The sequence below is a fragment of the Brassica napus genome, chromosome C6 (genome assembly GCF_020379485.1).
Source record: "Brassica napus cultivar Da-Ae chromosome C6, Da-Ae, whole genome shotgun sequence".
Taxonomy (NCBI): Eukaryota; Viridiplantae; Streptophyta; class Magnoliopsida; order Brassicales; family Brassicaceae; genus Brassica; species Brassica napus.
The window spans coordinates 43198724-43221423 of NC_063449.1; the positions used below are offsets into that span (position 1 = coordinate 43198724).

General features: G+C 34.2%; 2 protein-coding genes and 1 non-coding gene across 3 annotated transcripts; 1 reads left to right on the plus strand and 2 right to left on the minus strand.

The window, feature by feature from the left end:
• The first annotated feature begins 4346 nt into the window (after positions 1-4346).
• On the plus strand, positions 4347-4453 carry LOC125589536. The gene has a single exon (XR_007325718.1). It is a non-coding gene; the product is annotated as a small nucleolar RNA R71 (small nucleolar RNA).
• Positions 4454-8910: 4457 nt separating this feature from the next.
• Positions 8911-10231, minus strand: LOC106402499 (myb-related protein 308). Its single transcript, XM_013843251.3, has 3 exons — positions 9866-10231; positions 9575-9698; positions 8911-9440 (listed from the first exon to the last, which is right to left on the minus strand). Exons 1-3 carry the CDS (start codon positions 9903-9905, stop codon positions 9014-9016), a joined length of 591 nt encoding a protein of 196 aa, XP_013698705.1. The 5' UTR covers positions 9906-10231; the 3' UTR covers positions 8911-9013.
• A 3572-nt stretch (positions 10232-13803) lies between these two features.
• LOC106405848 (multicopper oxidase LPR2) lies at positions 13804-16653 on the minus strand. The gene is made up of 3 exons (XM_013846401.3): positions 16271-16653; positions 14116-15570; positions 13804-14030 (listed from the first exon to the last, which is right to left on the minus strand). The coding sequence occupies exons 1-3, from the start codon at positions 16511-16513 to the stop codon at positions 13977-13979; spliced, it is 1752 nt and encodes a 583-aa protein (XP_013701855.1). The 5' UTR covers positions 16514-16653; the 3' UTR covers positions 13804-13976.
• Between the last annotated feature and the right edge of the window lie 6047 nt (positions 16654-22700).

The window sequence follows — 22700 nt, forward strand, 5'->3', positions numbered from 1 at the left end:
GCCGCCCGGGTAAGCTAACCCGAGTTGGTCCAACCCGCGTCAGGGTTGATATGCCTCCAGTAAATCGATCATAACTCCTCCAATACAGATCCAAATGACTTGAAACCACTTCCATTGGAAAGCTAACTCAATTTAATATGTCTTCCCAAAATATTAGCAACAGAAGAGATCTTTAAGACCTCCATCCATGATAATCTTTCACCCTTTTTCACCACAAATGTCTCTAAACACCTCCAAGAACTCCATAGCACACTCTAGCCTCTAATAAAGACTCATGTATGCAAAATGGACCCTAAAGATGCCTAATTCCTAATCTACATGATCATTATGTACAAGAAATGATGGTTAAAACCATGTAAATATGCAAGATATCAACTCCCCCAAACTAGTCATTTACTTGTCCTCAAGTAAACTTTTCAAAAACTCAAGAAGGAGAGATATAAAGATGGGAGCTTAGCCAAAAGAAACACTTTCTGGCCTTCAATATGACATCCCAAAGAAAACATAGCAAATAGCATGAGCAATTCCCTTATTATACTCTAGCTTCTCTAGGCCTATCCATACTCTTATGCCTCTACTCAAGTTGCAATACTCATCAACTAACAAGTTCCTTCAACCAGCTCTCACATTGATTCACACACACACACACATGGTGAATTCTCACAAATGGGCACATGATCTCAATCATTTGGCTAGGTAAGCAATGGTCTAATATGAATGAAAAGAATGATTCAAATGTTATTATTCCAAGGTGGTTATCACTCAAGAACATGGAACTTGATCATTATGCAAAATTTATCTAAGATTAGAAGCAACTTATGCATACATAGATTCATTCTCATCATTCTACCATTTTCCTAAGTGATTACAAGTTCTACCCTTTTATCATCATCTCAAAACCAAAATAAAACCCACTCACATCACTCGCCCAATGAACAACTCTCTTTTTCTTTTGACTCAACCAACTAGGGACTTTAATTCATTTTCTTTACAACACTTAACTCTAACTCTTTCTCATTTCCTTCCCCACTTTCTCTTTGATTCTTTTTCTTTTTTTTTTTTTTTTTTTAGGGGGATGGTTTTTTGTACATAACCTAGAGCTTCATATTTTCCTTTTGTCCCTAGAGTTTTCATTTCTAATGACACTCTTTTATTCATCTTTCTCATCTTTCTCACTCCCCAAACCCAAGATATTAACATTTAGAACACATAAAACCCCTCTCACCATCCCCAAATGCTAGCTCATTTTGCTAGTAAGAGATGAGAAAAAATCTATGTCTCCTCCAATACTCTCAAGATTTTGCACATGACAAGCTATCAAAAGAGGCCTCACTCATGTAATTCAATGTTTGGTCTCAAAGAATGGTTAGGGTTGTAGGGTATGGAGTGCCATTTGGGTTAACAAAGATTGGTATAATGGAATAAGATAACCCAAATGTGTATGAGATCCATGATCAAGTATGCAAGTGCCCATATGCAAGAGAGATTAAGTTTATTCAAGCCAAGTTCAGTTTGGAGCTGATTTTAAGAACAATGTCAATATCAAGCAAGCAAACAAGTTTCAAGAAGAGTTTTCAAGGCTCGAAGCTTACAAGTTTTTTCAAAAGATGCTTAAGCTACTTGATATGTTTAGCTAGGATGTCAAATTGAGTTCTAGACATGTGTTCTTTACAAGGTTTCTCCCAATGCATGAATGCAATCTAAATGCTTCTAGACTCAATCCTAAAGATGCAAATGATGCAACTAAATGCTTATTTTTGTGATTTTCGAAATTTTTCAATTTTTGTGGATTTTCTATGCAAATAATTATTCACAATGCAATGTATGAGACTTAATGACAAGTAGACAAAACAAAATACAATGTGAGATAGTAGACTTTCCCCCAAACTTACTTCACACAGTCCCTTGTGTGAGAATAAGCTCAAAGGAGAGATCTAAGGGAAATACATAAACATGATAACTAAGTATTTACAAAGGTAGAATGCACTTACTTGAAGTTGGCTGTCATAAGAGAAGGGAAATGAGGAGGGAGGACTTGCTGTCACCTTGGAATTTTCGACATGACCTTTGGGAATTTTTTAGAATTCCCCCAAACTTGTCCCTAAGCTTATTCAAACACACTAAAGCAAGAAAAAGATATATAAAGATATATACAAAGGATACCATGGAACTTCCTCCCAAGTGAGCTTGTTTTAAGTCTCTAGCTTGACTTTCCTTCCAATTGGCTAATGAAGAGGAGGATCTTTCCCACCTTCAAGAGTGATGTTGAGGACTTGAGAGAGAAGCTCTTAAAGCTTGATTGGATCATCTTGGAGCTGTGAAGTGATGATGGCCTTTGCACTTGAGAATGGTGTAGACTTTCTCTTGCATTTGATCTTGTACTCAATAGCTCCATCCTTGAACTTCATTGGGTGAAGAGTAAGAGTGTGTGGCATTATATCAAGAGGTGAAGGGTAATGTTCTTTCATCATCTTCTTTTTGCCATGAGCAGCCTTTGTCGCTCTACTCACCTCCTCCTTTGTAGCACTTTCCAAGTGCTCATCACACAGCTCTTTAGAGGACTCTCCAGCAAGACCTTCTTTCTTAATACCAACCCCTTCAGACTTGGTCTTCTCAATGGAGGATGCTCCACAAGTGATTGTTCCACAATACTCAGCAATCATCTTTGGTGATTGTAGTGGATAGGAGACATCTTTGTTCACATTTACGAGTGTGACCTTCTTGTTGGTAAAGTTTATGCAAGCTCCTCCTGTTGTACGGAATAGAGTGCCAAGGATCAATGGGACTCTCTTCTCAGTTGCCATCTTCAGAACAGTGAGGTCTATATGAATGGTGCATGCTCCAATCTTTAAAGGGAAGTCCTTGATGAGACTAATAGGAGTTGTAGAAGAGGAATCTCCAAACTGTAGGGAAGATGTGTTTGGCTCCATGCTCTCAATCCCTAGACTCTTCACCATCTCCATTGAGATCACATTCACACTTGCACCAGAATCAACAAGAGCATCATCAAAAGTGAGCTTACCAAGGTAGCAAGGCAAGGTGAACATTCCTTGAGACTCAAGCTTAGGGAGGGACTTTGGAGGGATTGGTGGATCAATCTTCGTAATGGAGATGTCCAAAAGCTCGGCCACTTCAGCTTGGTGGTCTAGAATGTCGTTGATGAGCATCATCTGGACATGAGCTTCATGCATACCCAAGATTTCTGGAAGCCTGACCCCAACATCACTAAGATCTTTCCTGAACTTGGAGAGCACCTTCTTCTGAGCTTTGGTGAAAACTCTTTGGGGGAAAGGGAGCTTATCATAGGGTGATAGCTCAACCTCAGTGGCTTCCTCTAGCTTAACCTTTTTCAGCTTGTTGTCAGCTCTCTTCTCAACTTGTTTCTCATCCTTGTGCTCAACTCTTTGCAGATTCGTTGCTTCAACCTTCCTGGCAGCGTCCTTCACAATCTGTGCTTCAGCTGTGGCCACAGCAAATCTCTCAACTTCCCCAAACTCAGTTCCAAATACCAGTCTTTCAATCTCATCCTCCTCATCTCATGATCACTCAGCTCAATCTCTGGAGAAGTAGTGGAGAAGACAACATTGCAAGACTCCTTGGGGTTCTTTTCTGGTTTCCCTGGTAGAGACCCCATTGGCTGCTTGGAGGATGAAGGCATAGAAGCAACTTGACTCTCCAAAGCCTTGAGATGAGAGGCAAGTTGCATGTACTTGTTGTTGAGGTCAGAATAGTTCCCATCAATCTTTGCATGGATGTTCTTGAACTCATAAATCATGGTCTTCTCATTTCTGGCCTGAAATTCCAAGAGTTGCTTGAACATAAAATTCACACTTGAATCTGGAGCTTGAGCTTGAGAAGAGCTTCCTTGAGTCTGAGGAGACTGGTTGGCTTGGTAACCTCCTTGCTGATTGTTGTAGAGTGGCCTTTGCTGATAATTGTTTTGGTACTGAAAGTTAGGCTCTTTCTTGTACCATGTGCCATGAGCATTGATGAAGCACAACTCCTCTTGGCCTTCTAAACCATCAACCTCATTGATCACTGGAGGTGCCTCTTGTTTCTGGTCACCAACAAAGTTCATCTTCTCCTGCTTAGCCTTTTCTGCAAGAAGTAGATCCAACTTGGCTTGGAGAGACTTCAGCTCTTTCCTGGTGTGCCGATCATCACCTCTGTTGCTTCTATCATACTCCTCACTGCAGACTGAGTCACTCTTAGCCATGTTCTCCACCAGCTCCTCTGCATCCTCTTCAGTTTTACCCAAGAAGAAACCATTGATGGCTGTGTCTAATCTGCTCCTGAACTCTGAAAGAGCACCTCTGTAAAAGGTACTGAGCAAACTCTCCTTGGTGAAGCCATGATGTGGGCATTGAGACCAATAGCCCTTGAACCTCTCCCAAGTTTCACTAAAGCTCTCTAGGTTCTTCTGCTGAAAGCTAGAGATCTCATTCCTGATCTTGGCCGTCCTTAAGATAGAGAAGAACTTCTCTAGGAAAGCCCTCTTGCACTCATTCCAAGTTGTGATAGAGTCACTTGGAAGAGTCTTCTCCCATTGGTGTGCTTTGTCTCCCAAAGAAAAGGGGAACATCTTGAGCTTGAAGGCATCTTCAGAAACACCATTGGTCTTGGACAAGCCACAATATTTATCAAACTTGTACAAGTGATCAAAAGGGTCTTCAGCAGCAAGGCCATGATACTTGTTGTTCTCTCTGGTGTTAAGCAGCCCTGACTTGATCTCAAAGTTGTTGTTCTCCACAGCTGGTGCTCTGATTTCCAACCTATGACCATGAATGTGAGGTTGATCATAGGCTCCAATGGCTCTAGCTTGGCGCTGTGGATGCTGTGGTCTAAGATGATCAACTCTTGGATCAATGCCCTTTAGGGCATCACCATCTTGAGGCGGATTCTCCATATCAAACCCCAACCTTTGCAAGCGAGCATGTTGCTCTACTTCTCTTCTCTGTCTTGCAATCTCCCTCTCAAGTGCTCTAATGTCTTCAACTCTTGGAACTAGGTTTGTTGGACCTTTGCTCCTTGTGTTCATACACCTGAAATGCAAAGGGAGAAGAACAAAGAGAAGCAATAACACAATTAAATAAAAATTGACTTAGTCTCAAGCAAATGACTAAATCCCAATGTAACAATCAACTTAGAAATTTGGCAACGGCGCCAATTTGATGCAGGACTTTTCAAGGGTCCAAGATCAAATCAATGTAGTATAAAAGATTGTCGAACCAATCCTAGGTGATTCTAAAGCAAAGGGAATGCAAGTTCATGCTTAAGCTAAGTGCGATCCGGTTTTAAAGATGGTATGAACTAAGAACTAATAAGCTAATGCAATAAAGTAATGATCTTTCTTTCTCAATTTGAAGCAAGAGGACTCATGGGGTTAGGCATTTGATATCGGGTGATGTAGATCCAATCTAAGGGTGGCAAGGTATCAATCAAACACTTTCCTTATGCCTAGACACTAAGCTAAACAAGCTCTATCTCTAGATGAATGTTCTTTTGGTAAAGCAACTCAAACATCTAATCTCTTAGGTTGAATGTTACTAAAGCAAAAATGGAGAACAAGTCCAATAGCAATCTTAACTCCTTTAGCAACTAATCTCTTAGGTAAAGCAAGCTAAAAGCATTGAAGAGTTGGTTCAGGCATTTCATCATACACCTTGTGGGCAGGAAATGCCTAGAGATCTATTTTAGTATGATCAAAACTAAAATAGCATTGAAAACCCTCAACAAGCAAGGAAACAAGTAAATCTAACATTAAACACCCTAGATCTTCTCTAATCACCCTTAATCACCCTAGTCCATGAATCCAAGATTAGTCTACTCACTAATAGACATGAATAACCCCAAAACCATGGATGATTCAAGGTTAAACATGATTAGAGAGCAAGATAATCAAACAAAGATAAGAAATTATGATCAAGATTAGATCTTTCAACTCAAAGTTCTTTGTGATTAGATAGAAAATAAGATAAGATCCCAACTTTGGGATTACAAGAGTATTTATATGTCCTTGGAAAACTTAATGGTTTTCTTTAGAAAGTCTAAAATACCCTAAAAAGATGTCTAAAATCGCCAAAGTAAAACCCGCGACTCGGGTAGAAGTCATCAGTCGCAACCCGCGTCGTCCAACCCGCGTCAGCTCCTCGTCCAGCTTTTGGTGAGGCCGCCCGGGTAAGCTAACCCGAGTTGGTCCAACCCGCGTCATGGTTGATATGCCTCCAGTAAATCGATCATAACTCCTCCAATACAGATCCAAATGACTTGAAACCACTTCCATTGGAAAGCTAACTCAATTTAATATGTCTTCCCAAAATATTAACAACAGAAGAGATCTTTAAGACCTCCATCCATGATAATCTTTCACCCTTTTTCACCACAAATGTCTCTAAACACCTCCAAGAACTCCATAGCACACTCTAGCCTCTAATAAAGACTCATGTATGCAAAATGGACCCTAAAGATGCCTAATTCCTAATCTACATGATCATTATGTACAAGAAATGATGGTTAAAACCATGTAAATATGCAAGATATCAAAGCCCGCGGTCCAGATCCATGATTGCCATCTCTACATACTATGACTACATTAAGCATTTCCTCACAAATATAATGCCACTAGGTAATAAATCCAACCATATCATAAATAAAAATGTTTACCAAATAAATTGATTGGTTCTGTACACGCTGCAGTTTGTTGTTTGTGATACTAGAGGAGCTTATGTGTGTCTCTAGAGTTTCCATGCTTAAGACATCAAGTATGTTGATTTGATATTTTATATCTTTAGTACGTATATAACTAATAATCAGAATATTGTGAGTGAATGAAAAAAAAACTAGAACTTTTGGTCATAGTGTTTTGACTTTTGAGGATCTATTATGATTCTTAATAATAAATTTATTATGTGGGCAACAATTGCTAATCGTTTATGCATATGGGAGGACTCTGATCAGTTCATCTAGATTGTGTTATGAGCAGCCAATTTTTGCGAGACTTGTAATCGTATCCTCTATATATTAATTGAGAAACATTATAACTTATTTTTGTAGCCACATGTTTAGTGATCACTAAGATGATTCTTAGAATCTTATCCATCTAATTATATAATAAGTTTTTTATTAAATTCATTATCAATGTTCTTTATTATTTCTTTAAATAAAAGTTACGGAATTGTCTAATGTGACTAAAATATATATGATAATTAATGATTTTGAATAATAAAGATTTGATAAAAAATAGTGTATCTTCTATCATATTGTTTAATTTTAAATTATTAAAATAAATTAAGTAACCACATTAACCATATAATAAAATTTATATTTTTCTGTATATGTTATATTTTGATTTTTTAAAAACAACTATAAATTACTAAGACTGTTAAAAATCTCACATTCAAATTTTGTGATCCATGGTTTAAAATATTTTTATGACAAAATACAAATGATTACAAACTAATATAACTAAAAATTCTAATTTAATTAATTATTAAGAATAAAAGATATATATATATATATATATATATATATCGTTTTAAATTAAACTATATACCATATAAAATACATAAATATTTTAATTTCAAAATTTACTTTGAACAATTTTTTTGATAAAAGTTTTGAACAAACATTAACAACTTAACTTTTTTAAAAAATATAAATTACTAAAACTATTAATCCCAGAATAAAAATTTTGTTATCAGTAATTTAAATTTTTGCTATAAATTATACAAATGATAAAAAAAACCATATGAGTAGAAAGCATCATTTAATACATTAATATTAAAAATATACTATGTATAATATCATTTAAATTTAATCATATATCCTATCAAATAGAAAAAAAAATATTTTTTGGATTAATAAAATTGATTGATATGTTTGCACCAATTTAATTATATATAATAGTTACCAACTTTTAATTATTCAATATATATTTATTATTTCATAATATGTACAAACATATAATACATAAATTAATTTATATATATAATGATCATCCTGCGCAAAGTACAGGTCTTAATCTAGTACTATATTTATTCACTGTGAATACAAACACTGTCGTCAAAAGACCTCTCTATCGTCTCATTTTATTTCCAGGTTTGGTCTAAATTTTTACCCAAAATTCTCTTGACACCAAAAAGAAACTGTTACCAGAGATGTGTTTCCTAATAGACACTCTACTTTTAGTGTGTTTAATTTGAAATGATAATTACGCACACTATTTTCGTTTGAAAACATGTAATTCTATTTCAGTTCTTCAACGCAAGAATACCTACGTGCTACATATATATTGCAAAAAAAAAAAAAAAATCAAATTAATCAAAATAATTAATTTATTTATTGGGTCAAGAAATACTTATTTGATACTCATAAAAACTATAATTAGGTTAATTAAAATAGTTACTTGGTTTTTATTTTAGGGTAAAGAATTAGTTAGTTGATCGAGCAATAGTCTATTGATTAAGGAATTAAAAACTCAATACTAGTAGTGATAGATTCCTTTTTTATTTGGTTTTAAGTTTCAAAAGATTCTAAAAATCTCGATAAAAGTACAACATATATTGTAAAAACATTTTATCTGAATAAATTTATACTTAGGAAAAAATTGTTTCCTTTTTGCTATGAGAGACTTAAATTGCTTTTGCATAAAGGGAAGTGTATTTTGGAAGAAGATGAACATACTTCTCCATTTCAAGTGAGTTAGTTCATTACTGGCGTGGAAAGCATCCATTCAACGTGCACCGCAATTTCTTATCTCTGATAGCTAATATCTTACGGCTTTATTGAACCGGTCACGGGTTATCAACGGTTTACTTATACCAATGGTTCCACACCAAAAGAAACCGGACATTTGATTAAGAGAATAGTTGATCAACGAGTCTGATGCAAATCAGCCGGTCCAACTCGGGATTAAATTTTTCAAAAATCATTTTATTATCAAGTGGTAGGTATATGTGAAGATGTGTACAAATACTTTGACTAAGAGTTTTCCTTGATCTCACAGTACATTTCTTCACCGGAAAAGAAGAAGTGTTTCTTGACTCGTTGAACCATGGTTAGAGGATTCGCTAGGTTCTTGAAGGGAGCAAACTGGCAAAGAAGTCACGGTTTTCATCGGGACGAGACCGATGTTGAGGTCAGGCAACCAGTTATGTCCGGCAGTAGCATTATCCTTAGAGAATTTGGTACTTGAAACGGGTAATAGTGTCATATTACATGATTCCGATACCGAAGAAGATTGATCACTAATAATATCGGTTTCATGTTTCTTATACGAGGCATTGATGTATCTTCTAGAAGTGTAGTTTGTGTGATGGTAGAGACGATGATTGGTTGGATCGATTCCCATTTTCATGAGTTTCTTCTCTAAGTAAGTTTCCCAATGGATCCTTACTTCGTTGTCGGTTCGTCCAGGCAATCTTCCCGCGATCAATGACCATCTGAAAGCGTACCATCAAAATCTTATTATTACAAACATTCACATTATTTTTTGCAAAAAAAAAAACAAACATTCACATTACGGTATATTTTTATAATAACGCTCGAAATTGAATTAAAGAAGAAGAATGAAAACCTATTGCCAAGAAGTGCATGAAGCTTGAGGATGAGATCGTCCTCGTCTTTTGAGAAGTTGCTTTGTTTAAGTTCTGGCTTTGCGTACTTTCTCCCTCTATACCTCTTGGCACGGTGCAGCATTCCTAAAACATGATTAGGGATTAAATTTCACAAAGTAAAACGACATTTGTTGCAAACTCACCCGTGCAAATGTACATATATGTAATCTATGACTTCTATACCGATCTTTAATTATGAAGAATTTGGTCATATGAAAGCAAATACAACAATATTGAACAAGAAACGTTACCGGAAGGCCGAGATAGAGCGCCGTGGCTAATTTTGTTCATGTCTTCTTCAAAGGAGAGACTGGTAGGTTTCTATTGTTAGTTGATTGATTGTGAGGTTGTTTACGAGAAGCAATTGATATATAGGGGATGATAGCTACATGGATAGAAGTTTGACTTGGACCGGTGGGTTGAGAGAAGCGTGCATGGTCAAATCAATAATAGTTGGACGAGGAAGAAGAAGCAGAACACATTTACCACACTTATTCAATTCTAATAGACATAACCACCACGGTGATGCTTCCACTGACCCGTGGAATCATAAATGTGGAAAGAGCTTGCATTTAATATGCCTTACCTACATCATTCCAATCCAAACCTCTCTCTAATCCATATTTTTAACAGGTACATACTTTCTGGCAAACTATATATGGTTTTGATAGTGTAGAAAAAAGATCTTTACCCAGACAGATAACTTTGTGAAATAGGAACTAGGGGTGGGCGTTCGGCTATCCGTTCGGGTTCGGGTCGGGTATTTCAGATTTTCGGATATTTCAGTTATAGAGGTGTAGAACCCGTTCGGGTATTTCTGTACTTCGGGTCGGGTTCGGATATTTTTAGTTCGGGTTCGGTTATTTCGGATCGAGTTCGGATATTTAGATTTTGAAAAAACAAAATTAAATTTTCATTTCTCAAATTTCTTGTATTTAAAAATATAACTTTCACTTAACTAATTTTTTTATTTTTAATAGATTGAATGGTTAATAGATTTCGACATAACATTTTGAAACTAAAAAGACATTAATTTGGTTATTGTTTTTAAATTTTTGATGTAAGTTTTTGTTAATTCTTGAAATAAAAAGCTTGAAATGCATTTTAAGTGAGTAGCAAATCATTTTTTCCGTAATTGTATGTATATCATATGAACTTAAAATATGTGTAGTATCAATATAAATATTCTATATAAATGAGAGATGTAAACTAGAAATATAAAGTTAATTATACGTATGTTCAGTTATTTTCGGATATCCATTCGGGTTTGGATATTACCCGTTCGGGTTCGGATATCCAATCTCTCCTAATTTAATACCCGTTCGGATATTCTGCTACTTCGGTTCGGATTTCGGTTCGAATTTTTCGGATCGGATTCGGATTCCGCTTCGGATATCGGGTAAAGTGCCCACCCCTACTAGGAACTTTACACCAATATAAATTTATTCAATCAGTTATCCGTTTTGAAAAAAAAAAATATTAATAACAATAAATATTAATACAAAATATCTGTTAAAATTATGAATTGATAAAAAAATTATACCCAGTGAATAAAAATTTATTATATAACAAAAAATAATTGTGAACTGGCAAAATAAATACAATTGGTAGAAATATATCCGGAATTACAAAATCAGTTCATTAGTCTCGTACATATTTTGTCCAATTATTTCAGCAACAAATAGGAAAAAAAAAGATATTTCAGCAAATAAAATAATGAATATAAGAAGATATTTTGTAAGTGGCTCAAAATTAATTGGGTATATAGATATCTGACTAATATCCGGAAGTTGAAGAGAAATACCAAATTATTGAGAGAGACGCGATAAATTGAAAGAAAGGGGCAAACTACAAAGTGTGGGTGCAGGAAACAGATAAGATCGAAGAAACATGAGCATTCAGTTGAATTGACTGGTGGTTAGAGTACGAGGGATTTTGTTTAATCATTCACCTCTTCTTCTCCTCTCTCACTTACCAGCTACCACCTACCCAATATCAACCGTATTAAATGTATTATAGGACCCGTCAAAGCCCATCGTTATTAGCCCAGTTACATAGTAAATTAATTAGTAATTAGATTCTTGTTTTACTTTTTGTGTGTTCTCAGCTCTGTAATAAACCGGAAATTGTAAAAACTGTAACATAACCGGTCTAAAACAGATAAAGAGCAGTAGCATCATGTAAACATCATCGGGGGAACCAAGTTCAGGTGTTCTTAGAAACTGATCAAATACAACAAAAGGAAGAAGACAAGCTTTTTTGTATTAAACGGATAACTCAGTCTGAGAGACGAGAATGCCATCAGTATCAGCATAAACCCATTCACCATCACAAATCCGAGTCCCTGCAACAATTCTTTAAGAACCACCTCCCCTTTGTCTAGCTCACCAGCAAATTTCCTCAAGAAAAGCTCCCAACATTCTCTATCAACTTTCCCGCTCTTAACAGCCATCGACACAATCTTAACCCCATCCTCTTCTTTCCCTGACTCCTGCAACCCCTCGAACAATATCAAGAACCTCGTTTTATTCGGAAAACAACCATTCTCCAGCATCTCTTTAAGACACCTTCCTTAACATTCCCCATCTTGCACAGGCCTTCGATCAGAACGTTATACGTGAAAGCATTCGGCTTACACTTCCTCTCAACCATGTCGTCCCATAACCGACCCGCCTCCGTCAGCTCTCCCTTCTCGCACATCCCAGAGATCAACGTGTTGTACGTCAAGAGACTAGGGATCGAGCCTTTCTCAAACTCGTCCAACAACTTCCTCGCTTCTGTAACTCTCCCGTCTCTGCAAAGCCAGTGGATGAGAGTGCTGAGAAGAGCGTTATCAGGCATGCAGTTGTTCTTCAACATCTTTCTCCACAGACTACAAGTCATCTACCTTGCGGTCTTCACATAACGCGTCGATAACTTTTAACTGAAAGTTTTTTAAAAAAAAAGAAACTTTTAACTGAAAGTTTTTACGTAAAAAAACTTTATAATGAGATTTGATTGTTAAGGTTTGATGTTGCTTGTCTCTTTAAAAAAAATCATTTTAGATACCAGACTAAGGGTTTAGTTATATTTTGTTCTCGGAGACAATTACATTTTTAATTAATATCTCCTATATATTATTTGAGAAGCATTATAATTTCTTTTTGTAGCCACATGTCATCACTAGAATGATTTTTAGAATCATTAGAGAAATATGTTGGTTCATCTAATTATATAATAAGTTTTTTATTAAACTAACAATAAATTCATCATTAATGTACTTTATTATTTCCTTAAATAAAATTTACGGAATTGCCTAATGTGGCTAAAGTATATATGACAATTAATGATTTTGAATAATAAAGATTTGATAAAAAATAGTGTATCTTCTATCATATTTGTTTAATTTTAAGCTATAAAATAAATTAAACAACCACAATAACCATATAATAAAAAATTAGATTTTTATGTATATGTTATATTTTGAATTTTACAAACGGCTATAAATTACTAAAACTGTTAAAAGTCTCACATTCAAATTTTATGATCCATCGTTTAAAATTTTTGTTATGACAAAATACAAATGATTACAAAAATTATATAAGTAAAAAGTCTAATTTAATTAATTATTAAGATTAAAATATATATCGTTTTAAATTAAACTATAAACCATATAAAATACAATATTTTAGTTTCAAAATTTACTTTTAACAATTTTTTTGATAAAAGTTTTGAACGATCATTGACAACTTATTTTTTAAAAAAATTATAAATTACTAAAACTATTAATCCCACAATGAAAATTTTGTTATCAGTAATTTAAATTTTTTTCTATAAAAGATACAAATGATCAAAAAAAACTATATGAGTAGAAATCATCATTTAATAGATATTAATATTAAAAATATACTAAAATATATTATCTATGTTAGTATCATTTAAATTTAATAACATATCCTATCAAATATAAAAAATAATATTTTTGTATTAATAAAATTGATTTATATGTTTGCACCAATTTAATTATATATTTAATAGTTACTGACTTTTAATTATTTAATATATATTTATTATTTCATAATATGTAAAAATATTTAATACATAAAATAATATATATATATATATATATATATATAATGTTGATTCCGCGCAAGGCGCGGATCTTAACCTAGTTGTTATTATATCACCACCAAAATATAAGTTCCACACGAAAACAATATTTTTGAGATTTTATTGAAGATATCTCGAAGATGCAGTCATTTATATCTTTCTTTGTGGAGTAAAACCTCCCTTACTGCACATATCACATTCCACAATTCTAAGTGGTTTTCTGTAGAATTACATAACCGTATGTATCCCCATCCATCTTCCTGAAAAATCGTATCACTTGACCACCGCAAAAGGTCTCATCATCATATTGTCTTCGTGATCCAATATCTACAAAATCAAAAATATATAATTAGCTTCCATAGAAAACGGATTAAGAAAACTAAACTATTTTAATTTTAATCAACTAACTTACATGGCAATGGTAGACGTAGCCTGGCTCTTGAGTGGCGTCGAAGGAGTAAGACTCGTTGGAGTGAACGTAAGAGAACCTAACGAGGATCTTCGTTACATGTCCCGGCATCATCTTGAACACGTTTTTCCATCCCCGCTCGTGTGCCGTCACCGCCGTCTTATTCCCACGTGCGTACTTGCTGATCTGGCACTTCACGGCGTCGTTTTTCTCCGTCATACAGTCAGTGAACTTCTCAGTCTCCACTAACGCCGTTTGCTCCAACACTCTGAACAGTCCCAAGTGAATGTGTAACGGATGGTTATCTTCCGTCAAATTAATCACTTCCCACACCTCGCTCGTGCCGATTTTTGGAGTTTCCGTTACAGGAGCGTTATAAGGCAAGCCGTTGATGTACAGATGTGTCGGCTCGTCAGCGCTCGACACGTACTCGAACATAGCTATGTAACGCGTTCGGACCGATTTTGACACGTCAGCGTGCGGGTATTGGACCAGCTTTGTCGGAATGGATGACGTGTCAGTTTCTGATTTGTGCTTGATTATGAACTTCATGACTTTGCTGTTCTCGTCTGTCACGGGGTCTCCCGATGGGTAAGGATAAGGTGCGTTGTTGGCTAGTATCGCCGTCTTCGACGTTGACTTGGAAAAGTCAACGGCGACGTCAACGATTTCAGACGGAGCGAGGAGAACCGATTTGGTCGAAACCGGTTTAGCTAGATAAGCCGAGTCCGAACCGATGACGATGAAATCGAGACCGTTGGAGAAGAAGAACCCGAAGAACCTAGCGTTACTAGCGTTTATGATTCTGAACCGGTACTTGCGGCGGCGGACGGTAAGTCTCGGCCAAGCTTTTCCGTTCACGACGATCGCGTCGCCGAAATACTCCGGCTGCCACTGCGGATGAATCGTCGGGTTGTTCCCGGTCGCGTTCATGTAAATCGAACCGTCTTTGCGGAAACTCCGGTCAAACACGATCAAAGGCCGGTCAAACTCGCGGCCAGTAGGTAACTTCAGAGGCGTTTCGACGGAGCTATGTCGGAGAATGTAAGCACCTAACAAACCGGCGAGAAGGTTGACTCTGGTCAAACCGGCAGCGTGGTCGTGGTACCACATGTTACCAGGCTGTTGCTTGTTGACGTAATGGTACGTCGGTTTAGTCCATTTGGTTCCGGTCTCTTTAAAACCGGCGGTGAACCAGGAATCAGCGTTACCGTCGCTGGAAGGTTCGTGGATTCCGCCGTGCAAGTGAACCACCGTGGGAATGCCGCCGCGTTTGGCGATGGCGGGGGAGATTGTTGGGTCCCAAGGGAGGATGTGAGATGAAGGGAGGTGATTTCGCCACGTCACGTAGGTGGAGACGCCATAAACGGCTTCGATTGTAGGTCCGGGGACTGTTGCCTTGTGCTTCGATACACCGTATGCGAACACTGGCGTGGCAGGCAAATCTCTGTGGAATTTCTGTTGTGTAAAAATATTCAAAATACAAATCATTTGACTGATTAGCAAACTAATTAAATAATTTAAAGTATGAGAGCATAATTAGCTAAGCATAAGTGGGAGAATGGTAATCATTATTCAATGGTTGGTTAGTGGGTTACTAAGTTGCTAAAGCTCTAATCAAAATACTATGCTAAAAGAAAAGAAGAAGAAGAACAAAGAATTTATTATTTGATGTTGGCCATAGTACAATTAATCAAGAACAAGTGTCAAGAGAGAACCTAGAATATTAAATCTGACTAGTCATAAAAGAAAGAGCATTGATTCGTCGGTACTAATAATTTCTTGGAGTATTAGATATTTTTCCAAGAGAACAAATAAGTGAGGACAAGAGTGAAACGAATCTATTCTACTTTATCAACGAAGAGCCGTATCCAACTAAAAAGTGATTAGCGTCACTAATCTCTATGATTTCCATGTTTTTAATTTTGTCGGTTCAAATTCAAAATAACTAGCCTTTTTCTTGCATGTAATACAGATGTTTATCACTGAATGGTGGATGTATATTCCATCTAAATAATTTGGCCATTATAGCCTCACGACATAAATGGAGATGATCTGGTTTCCCACGAAAGACTTGACAGTAAATCAAATTTAATAACAATACTAAAAATAGCGTCAGGAAAAACAAGAAAAAGGAAAGAAATAAAAAAGAAAATACCCATTTCTTGAAGAACATGCCGATTTGAAGAGATTTGGGTTTGAGGACGCCATTGACGATGTGGAAGCCATGAAGAGTGGGAATATGAGGAAGCTTATCCACGAACATCTCTAGCTTCTCAATATTGAACAGTCGTTCCTCTGGCTTCGTACCTCCTGCGTCTCCGGCCACGAACCAAGTCATTGTTACGATGAGCAGCAACATCACTCTGGTCATCGTTTTCCGAGAAAGCACAAACCCCATGTCTTTGTTTTTCTTCACTAGTTGTGTAAATATGTTGGAAGAAAAGTCTAAAAGTTGAGAAGAGAAGTTGAACAAGTCCTTTGGTATTTTGTGTATTTATACATTTGAAGGTGTGGTGTGTGATAGCTTTATTGCCCTTTGCTTTAAGACTCTTGAGTCTTCGAATTTGTTTTGTATATGTAAAGTCTAATGGGGTTTTTGGTATATATGTCATATATGTGTAACGAATATAACCACAATTAAAAACTTTCTCGGTTTATTTTGTGTATAATGATTTTAGATTTTTTTCCTTGTTTTCAAGACAGTTTGATTTTTTCAGATTCCTATGCAAAATTTAAAATAGATTTTTGTGGAAGAAGTTCAAAAGCTACAATGTGGTAAGTTTCAATTATACTAGTATCAGTAGTTAAAGATTATAGTCCCATTGTAAAATTTTGAATTTTTTTTGCTCTAATTTGATTAATCTTTTTTTTGGTAAAATGTTAAATTATTTGATTAAAATTGTATATAAATTTAGTACATGATTCTCATTCAAGTATATTAAGAAGACTCTGGATGACCGTTTGTATTATTCAAATAAAAAAATGACATTTGAATTATTCATATAAAGATGACCATTTGTATTATTCATTTTTATTTAATTAAATTAATTTTGGCTAAATATTAAATCATTTATCTTGAAGAATTTTGTCTGGGGATATTTTTCAAGAGAAATGGTGAAATAGAGTAAAGTTTCTTTCTGTTACAAAAAAAAAAGAGAGTAAAGTTTCTTTCAACCGAGTCTCATGTGTGGACGGGTGGCTAAATCTACTACTAATAGTCAGGATATGCAGGTTAAGGTTCTTTCGATTAACTCCACTAAGTTTTTCAGATTCGAATAGGCAGAATGTTTTATAGTAACGATCTGCTTAAGCGGATATGTTAATGTGGTTAGTGTATATTATAACGGCCGGGTGCTAAGTGGTAGGAGCATAATTAACTCTGGTCTCTTAGTCCGGATTCTTATTCATAATTTGACTTTTTTTTAATACATTTTTCGGTTAATAGACGGTTTTTATATCTCTTATTTAATAGACGATTTTTAGTTTTTCTAAGTTAAAATCTAAAAAAAGTTAATAACCGTCTCTTAGATGAATCTAAGAACCCCAGTTAAGATACTGAAGTTAATTATGGTCTAAGTACCAAAATTTGTAATTTTGAGTACTAGAACAATAATCTATTAGTTCTTCAGGAGAACTGAAACACTATAATAATACTATTTGTATTCTTCTAAGAGTGTTGAATATTTGTGTGTTCTAAAAGTATCAAAAAAAAAATTCTATAACTTTAAATATAGAGTTTTTTGCTTTCCAAAAAATAATTTTAAAACTTCAAATTTGAATCACTCCTCAAAACTCTAGATTTGAAATTTTATCTTTGTATTTGTATTTTGATCTTTATAATTAATTACATATTACATTTATGATTATTAAGTATTTTCTCATTTATCGTTTTAATCTTTAAAACTTTTGTATATCATAAATATTTAACTTTTATTTTTGTAAATACAAATTTTACATATAAAATTAAATAAGATTTATAATATTTTAAAACTAGAATTAGACAATGAAAATATTACAAAAAAAAATTAATAAACATTTTTTTTAAAGATACATGAAAAACTAATTATTAAATAAATTTAAATATTACAACAATACTAATAGTATAGTAAATATGCTCTGGAACCTCCAAAATCTTTAATATATTTTTCAAAACAATTTTGTGTAACCAAAGATGAAGCATTAAAGAAATAATTCTATGGAATAATGTGATATTTTGCTTGTAGTTTAATATTTAATTATCTATTTATATTTATAATTTTATATTTTAGTGTAAGATTTTATTAATTAATATTACTGTAATATTTTATGTATGTACTAGTTATTTATAAAAGTTTTATAGATTTATATTAATTATGATAAATATAAAAACCATAGTGTAAAATACAAATAATTTTGAAATTAATTTTGAAGTTTTGATTTTTGAAAAGAACACGATGAAACTTCGAATATAGAATTTTGAAAACTCTAAAATACAGAGTTTTTTTAGATGCCCTAAAATCAAGTTTTTTTTTTATTTTTCGTTAATTTTTTTATGAGAAATTGGATCCTAATACAACAAAAAAAACATAAATACACTGACTAACCAAAATTTCTCCCTCTCCTATCTTCTTTTATTATCTCTCTCTACTTTCTCTACCAAAATCTAATTTTCATTTTGTTTTGATTATATGGCAAATAAGCCCATTTTTTATTTTGTCATTCGAAGATTTCATTGATATTATGAAGTCTTGAGTTTCACAAAATCAGCAAAACTCAAGATTACTTTTGAGATAGAATATGCTACTTTATAAAACTTATGAATATTTCGAATACTTTTTGAATAATCGGATTATTTTATATAAATTTGAGAATTAAATAATTGAACCAAATCCAATTTTGTAAGTATTTGAACATTTGTCGGTTCTCAATATAAATATAACCAACAAATATGTAAACCATAACTGAAATATAAGAAGAACAAGAATTTTTTTTTTAATTTGGCTATCTTAGACTTTAGATTATTTAATATATTTTGCTATTTTGTTTTTTAATAGAAGAACTGTTTAATTGAGATGAAGTGTATTCTAATGTATTTTCTAAAATGACATTTTCTAACTATATAGTAGAAAACAAAGAATTGTTATTTCTTCCTCTATTTATAAAAAATAGCAATTTTTATTAAAATAAATAGAATTGTGTTAGAATAGATTTGTTTCTAAATGCTATCATAGAATTGCATAGATATGTTAGAGATATTTTATAATAGGTAGAATAAAATTTGACTGTTGTTACTTGTGTATAACAAAAGAATGCCCCGAGGTCATGCTGTCATGCTGTCATGCTGTCATGCTAGTCTACTACATTCTACTTTGTATGTTGGCCCAATAGAAAAGGACCAATACCAAAAATATCCAAACCAAACCAGAATTCTATGCAGCCAAAATAAGTAAACCAAATGAATAAAAACCATACATACACAAATGCAGTTAAACATACTAAAATCTGCAAATACTAATCATTTAGTTTTTCTTCTTTTGGTAAAAATATTAATCATTTTTTTTTATTACTAATAAAAATTTATAAACCTTGATATGAATCTGTACTCAATTGAAAATTTTCAAACTAGAACGAGAAATGAAATATAATCTGGCTATAGTTTGACTAGGGGTGGGCAAAAAAACCAAACCGAACTGATCCAAACCAAACCAACCGAAGTTAAACCGATCCAAACCAAACTGTGCTCTTTACATAACCCAATTGGTTCATGTTTTACTCAACCTGCATGGTTTGGTTTGGTTTGGGTTCAAACCGAACCAAACTGAACCAAACCAATAATCCAATATATATATATAGTAACATATTATAAATTTTAGTTAAAAGTTTCGTTTTCCATATTTTCTTAACTTCCTTATATTTTTAAAATAATCCAAATATGATTCAAATAATCCTAATATTGTACTGAAAACAAAACCTAAAAACTATAAGCATCTAAATCATAGCCATCTCGTTTCGTTCATCTTCTCCAATTTTCATTCGCTAAATTATGTAATAAAGTTATTATAGGATCAATAAAAACAAAAAAGTAGATGCAAATAGTCTTTTAGTTAATATGTTTTGGAGTGCTTACAAGTCTTTGTTACGCTAATTAGATTACAAATAGTCTGCTCTTTGCTTATTATATATTTCTTCCTTTGACGTGGTTAAGAGTTTTGTCATCGAGCTTTAAATTGTTTTTTGTTTCATAGATTTTTAAAGAACCAAACTAAATCTAAACCAAACCGAACCAAACTAAACCCAAACCGAACCCAAACCAAAGCTACTTTGGTTTTAATTGGGTTGAGTTTTATAAAACCCAAATTAACCAAACCAAACCGAACCCAAACCGAACCCGAAACTAAACCGATATGCCCACCCCTAAGTTTGACCCAATTTTCAATTCTGAAAAAAACACAAAAACTCGAAAGTAAACGAGCCAGAGAACGAATGCACATCCCTACTTGCCAGATATGTGCTCTCAATTTTTTTTTTTTTGACATCGGAAATAAAACTTATACGAAACTAGTTAGCAACCTCTTGGCCAGCGTCTGGAGCTAGCCAACTTGGTGCAAAACAGTTGATGAACGATGATCCGAAAACGCGTGATCTTCCCCCTTTGGCTAGAGAGTCTGCACGGATGTTCGCAGATCTTGGAATGTATGCTATGGAGAAGTCAATAAACTCAGCCGATAAAGCTTTGATCTCGTCTAGTTCAGATGCCATTGCAGGCCAATCTTCGTCATCCCTTATCAGCTTGATTAGTTGTTCACAATCAGACTCAAAACGTACCGCTCTGGTTCCTTGCCTCAGAACTTCCTGCATCGTCCACAGTAACCCTTCGGCTTCGGCGTGGAGTGGAGATACGGCGACACTTAGTCCATGTGCTCCAAATAGAATCGGTATGTCGTCCTCCAGCAGTACGAAGCCCATCCCGACTCTGTCTCTTTCGATTATCCAAGATGCATCAGTTTGACATCTCCATCTAGCTGCGGGAAGCTCTTGTATACTAGTACTGTGTCGTGTTCTTCGTTGTTCGTCCCTCTCACCCTCCGTGTCTTCCGGTATTCTCTGCGCTAGTGTCCAACTCTCTGCTTCTTTAACCGCGAGTTGCAGTGAGTCCAACGGCGTGATATTCTTGTCTTTGAAGATCTTCTCGTTACGCGCTTTCCAGATATATCAAGCGATCCATGGGAATGCGGCCAGTACCTCTGACCTCACTCCAGTTTCTTTAGCACGAAATAACAAGAAGTCTATGTTTGAGTATAGAGAGTTACTCGGGAACAGTCCCAGATAGAGCCCAACATTGTAGGGCCGGTGGGCACTCAAAGATTGTGTGATTGATAGATTCATTTTCATCACCGCATCGAACGCATATACTTTCATTAGCACAATGTCTCTCTTTAAGTTGCTTCGCCGTCGCTAGGTATCCTGTTGTAACTTGCCATAGAAAGTGTTTAAGTTTTCGTGGGGCTTTGAGCTTCAATCTAAGGGACGTAAATTTGTAAACTTTTGAAATCTGTTTTTCTCGGGATATTCGTTTAGAACATTCTAAGAATAAAACAAATGTTTGTTTTAAGTGAGGTACTAGATTTTGATATGCGCTTTGAAAGCGCATGATATTTTTCATTGAAAGTTTTATTAATCCATCTATTTGTTCACTAATATGTTTAGGCACGTGTTTTCAATTTTCAGTTCGACTGTAATTTGTTATTTTTTTTGTTTTCGGTTTCAGTTGTGATTTTGTTTATTTTCAAATTAAAAATATAGGGACCGTTCGATTATTTGTGAATTTGGGTTTGGTTTCGGATTAATTAGTTTAGTTCTCAGTTTGATTGGGATAAAAATATTAAAAACTCGATAAACTTTCGAGTTTAATTTGGTGTTGGTTCGGTACCTGTTATTTGGATAATACAGTTAAAAATCACATTTTTTTATTTTTAGAACAAAATCGGCTAAATTTAAATATTTAACATATAATATTCTTGTGATTTCGTTGTATTGAGAAATCCGTATCTTACATAGTAATATTTCTTATCTTTTATAAATCTATTTATATTGAAGTTGATTTTAATAATGAAAATAAATTATATTTAAAACTCTTACAATATATAATATAACTTCCCGAAAACTATCAAGATTTTTTATTTTAAAATTAACATTTATAATACAAAATAAGAACCATTTTAAAATTAATTCATAAAAATAACCATTTTTAATAAGAACAAAATTATCCATGTTTATGTTAACGAATATAAAAAAGTAAAATTGAGATTTAAACCCTATAGGATCAAAAATTACATGAAGGGTTGCTGGTAAATTGGGCTTACAAATCAACGACCAAATTTTGTTTTCTATAACCCAACCCAAAACGGGTTTAAGTATCCTAAAACCAACAAAAGAGAATGCTTAGGTTTTAGGAGAAACTTGGAGAGAAAGTTGGGGAATCTTCTCTTTATTATCGAATATCTCTATCTTTTAAGATTAGTATTCGAAAAATTCAGTTACCATGTCAAACATAATATATTCTCTGTGTGTTCATTAAGTTAATTTAGTTAAATCGGAAAATCTTA

Excerpts from the sequence above, each read along its gene's own strand:
- LOC106405848 (XM_013846401.3), bottom strand. The coding sequence starts at position 16,513 with ATGGGGTTTGTGCTTTCTCGGAAAACGATGACCAGAGTGATGTTGCTG. Across the intron at positions 15,571-16,270 it reads GCATGTTCTTCAAGAAATGG|AAATTCCACAGAGATTTGCC; the intron begins GTATTTTCTTTT and ends TTTACACAACAG. Across the intron at positions 14,031-14,115 it reads GCTACGTCTACCATTGCCAT|ATATTGGATCACGAAGACAA; the intron begins GTAAGTTAGTTG and ends TTGATTTTGTAG.
- LOC106402499 (XM_013843251.3), bottom strand. The coding sequence starts at position 9,905 with ATGAACAAAATTAGCCACGGCGCTCTATCTCGGCCTTCCG. Across the intron at positions 9,699-9,865 it reads CGCTCTATCTCGGCCTTCCG|GAATGCTGCACCGTGCCAAG; the intron begins GTAACGTTTCTT and ends ATCATGTTTTAG. Across the intron at positions 9,441-9,574 it reads CATGCACTTCTTGGCAATAG|ATGGTCATTGATCGCGGGAA; the intron begins GTTTTCATTCTT and ends GTACGCTTTCAG.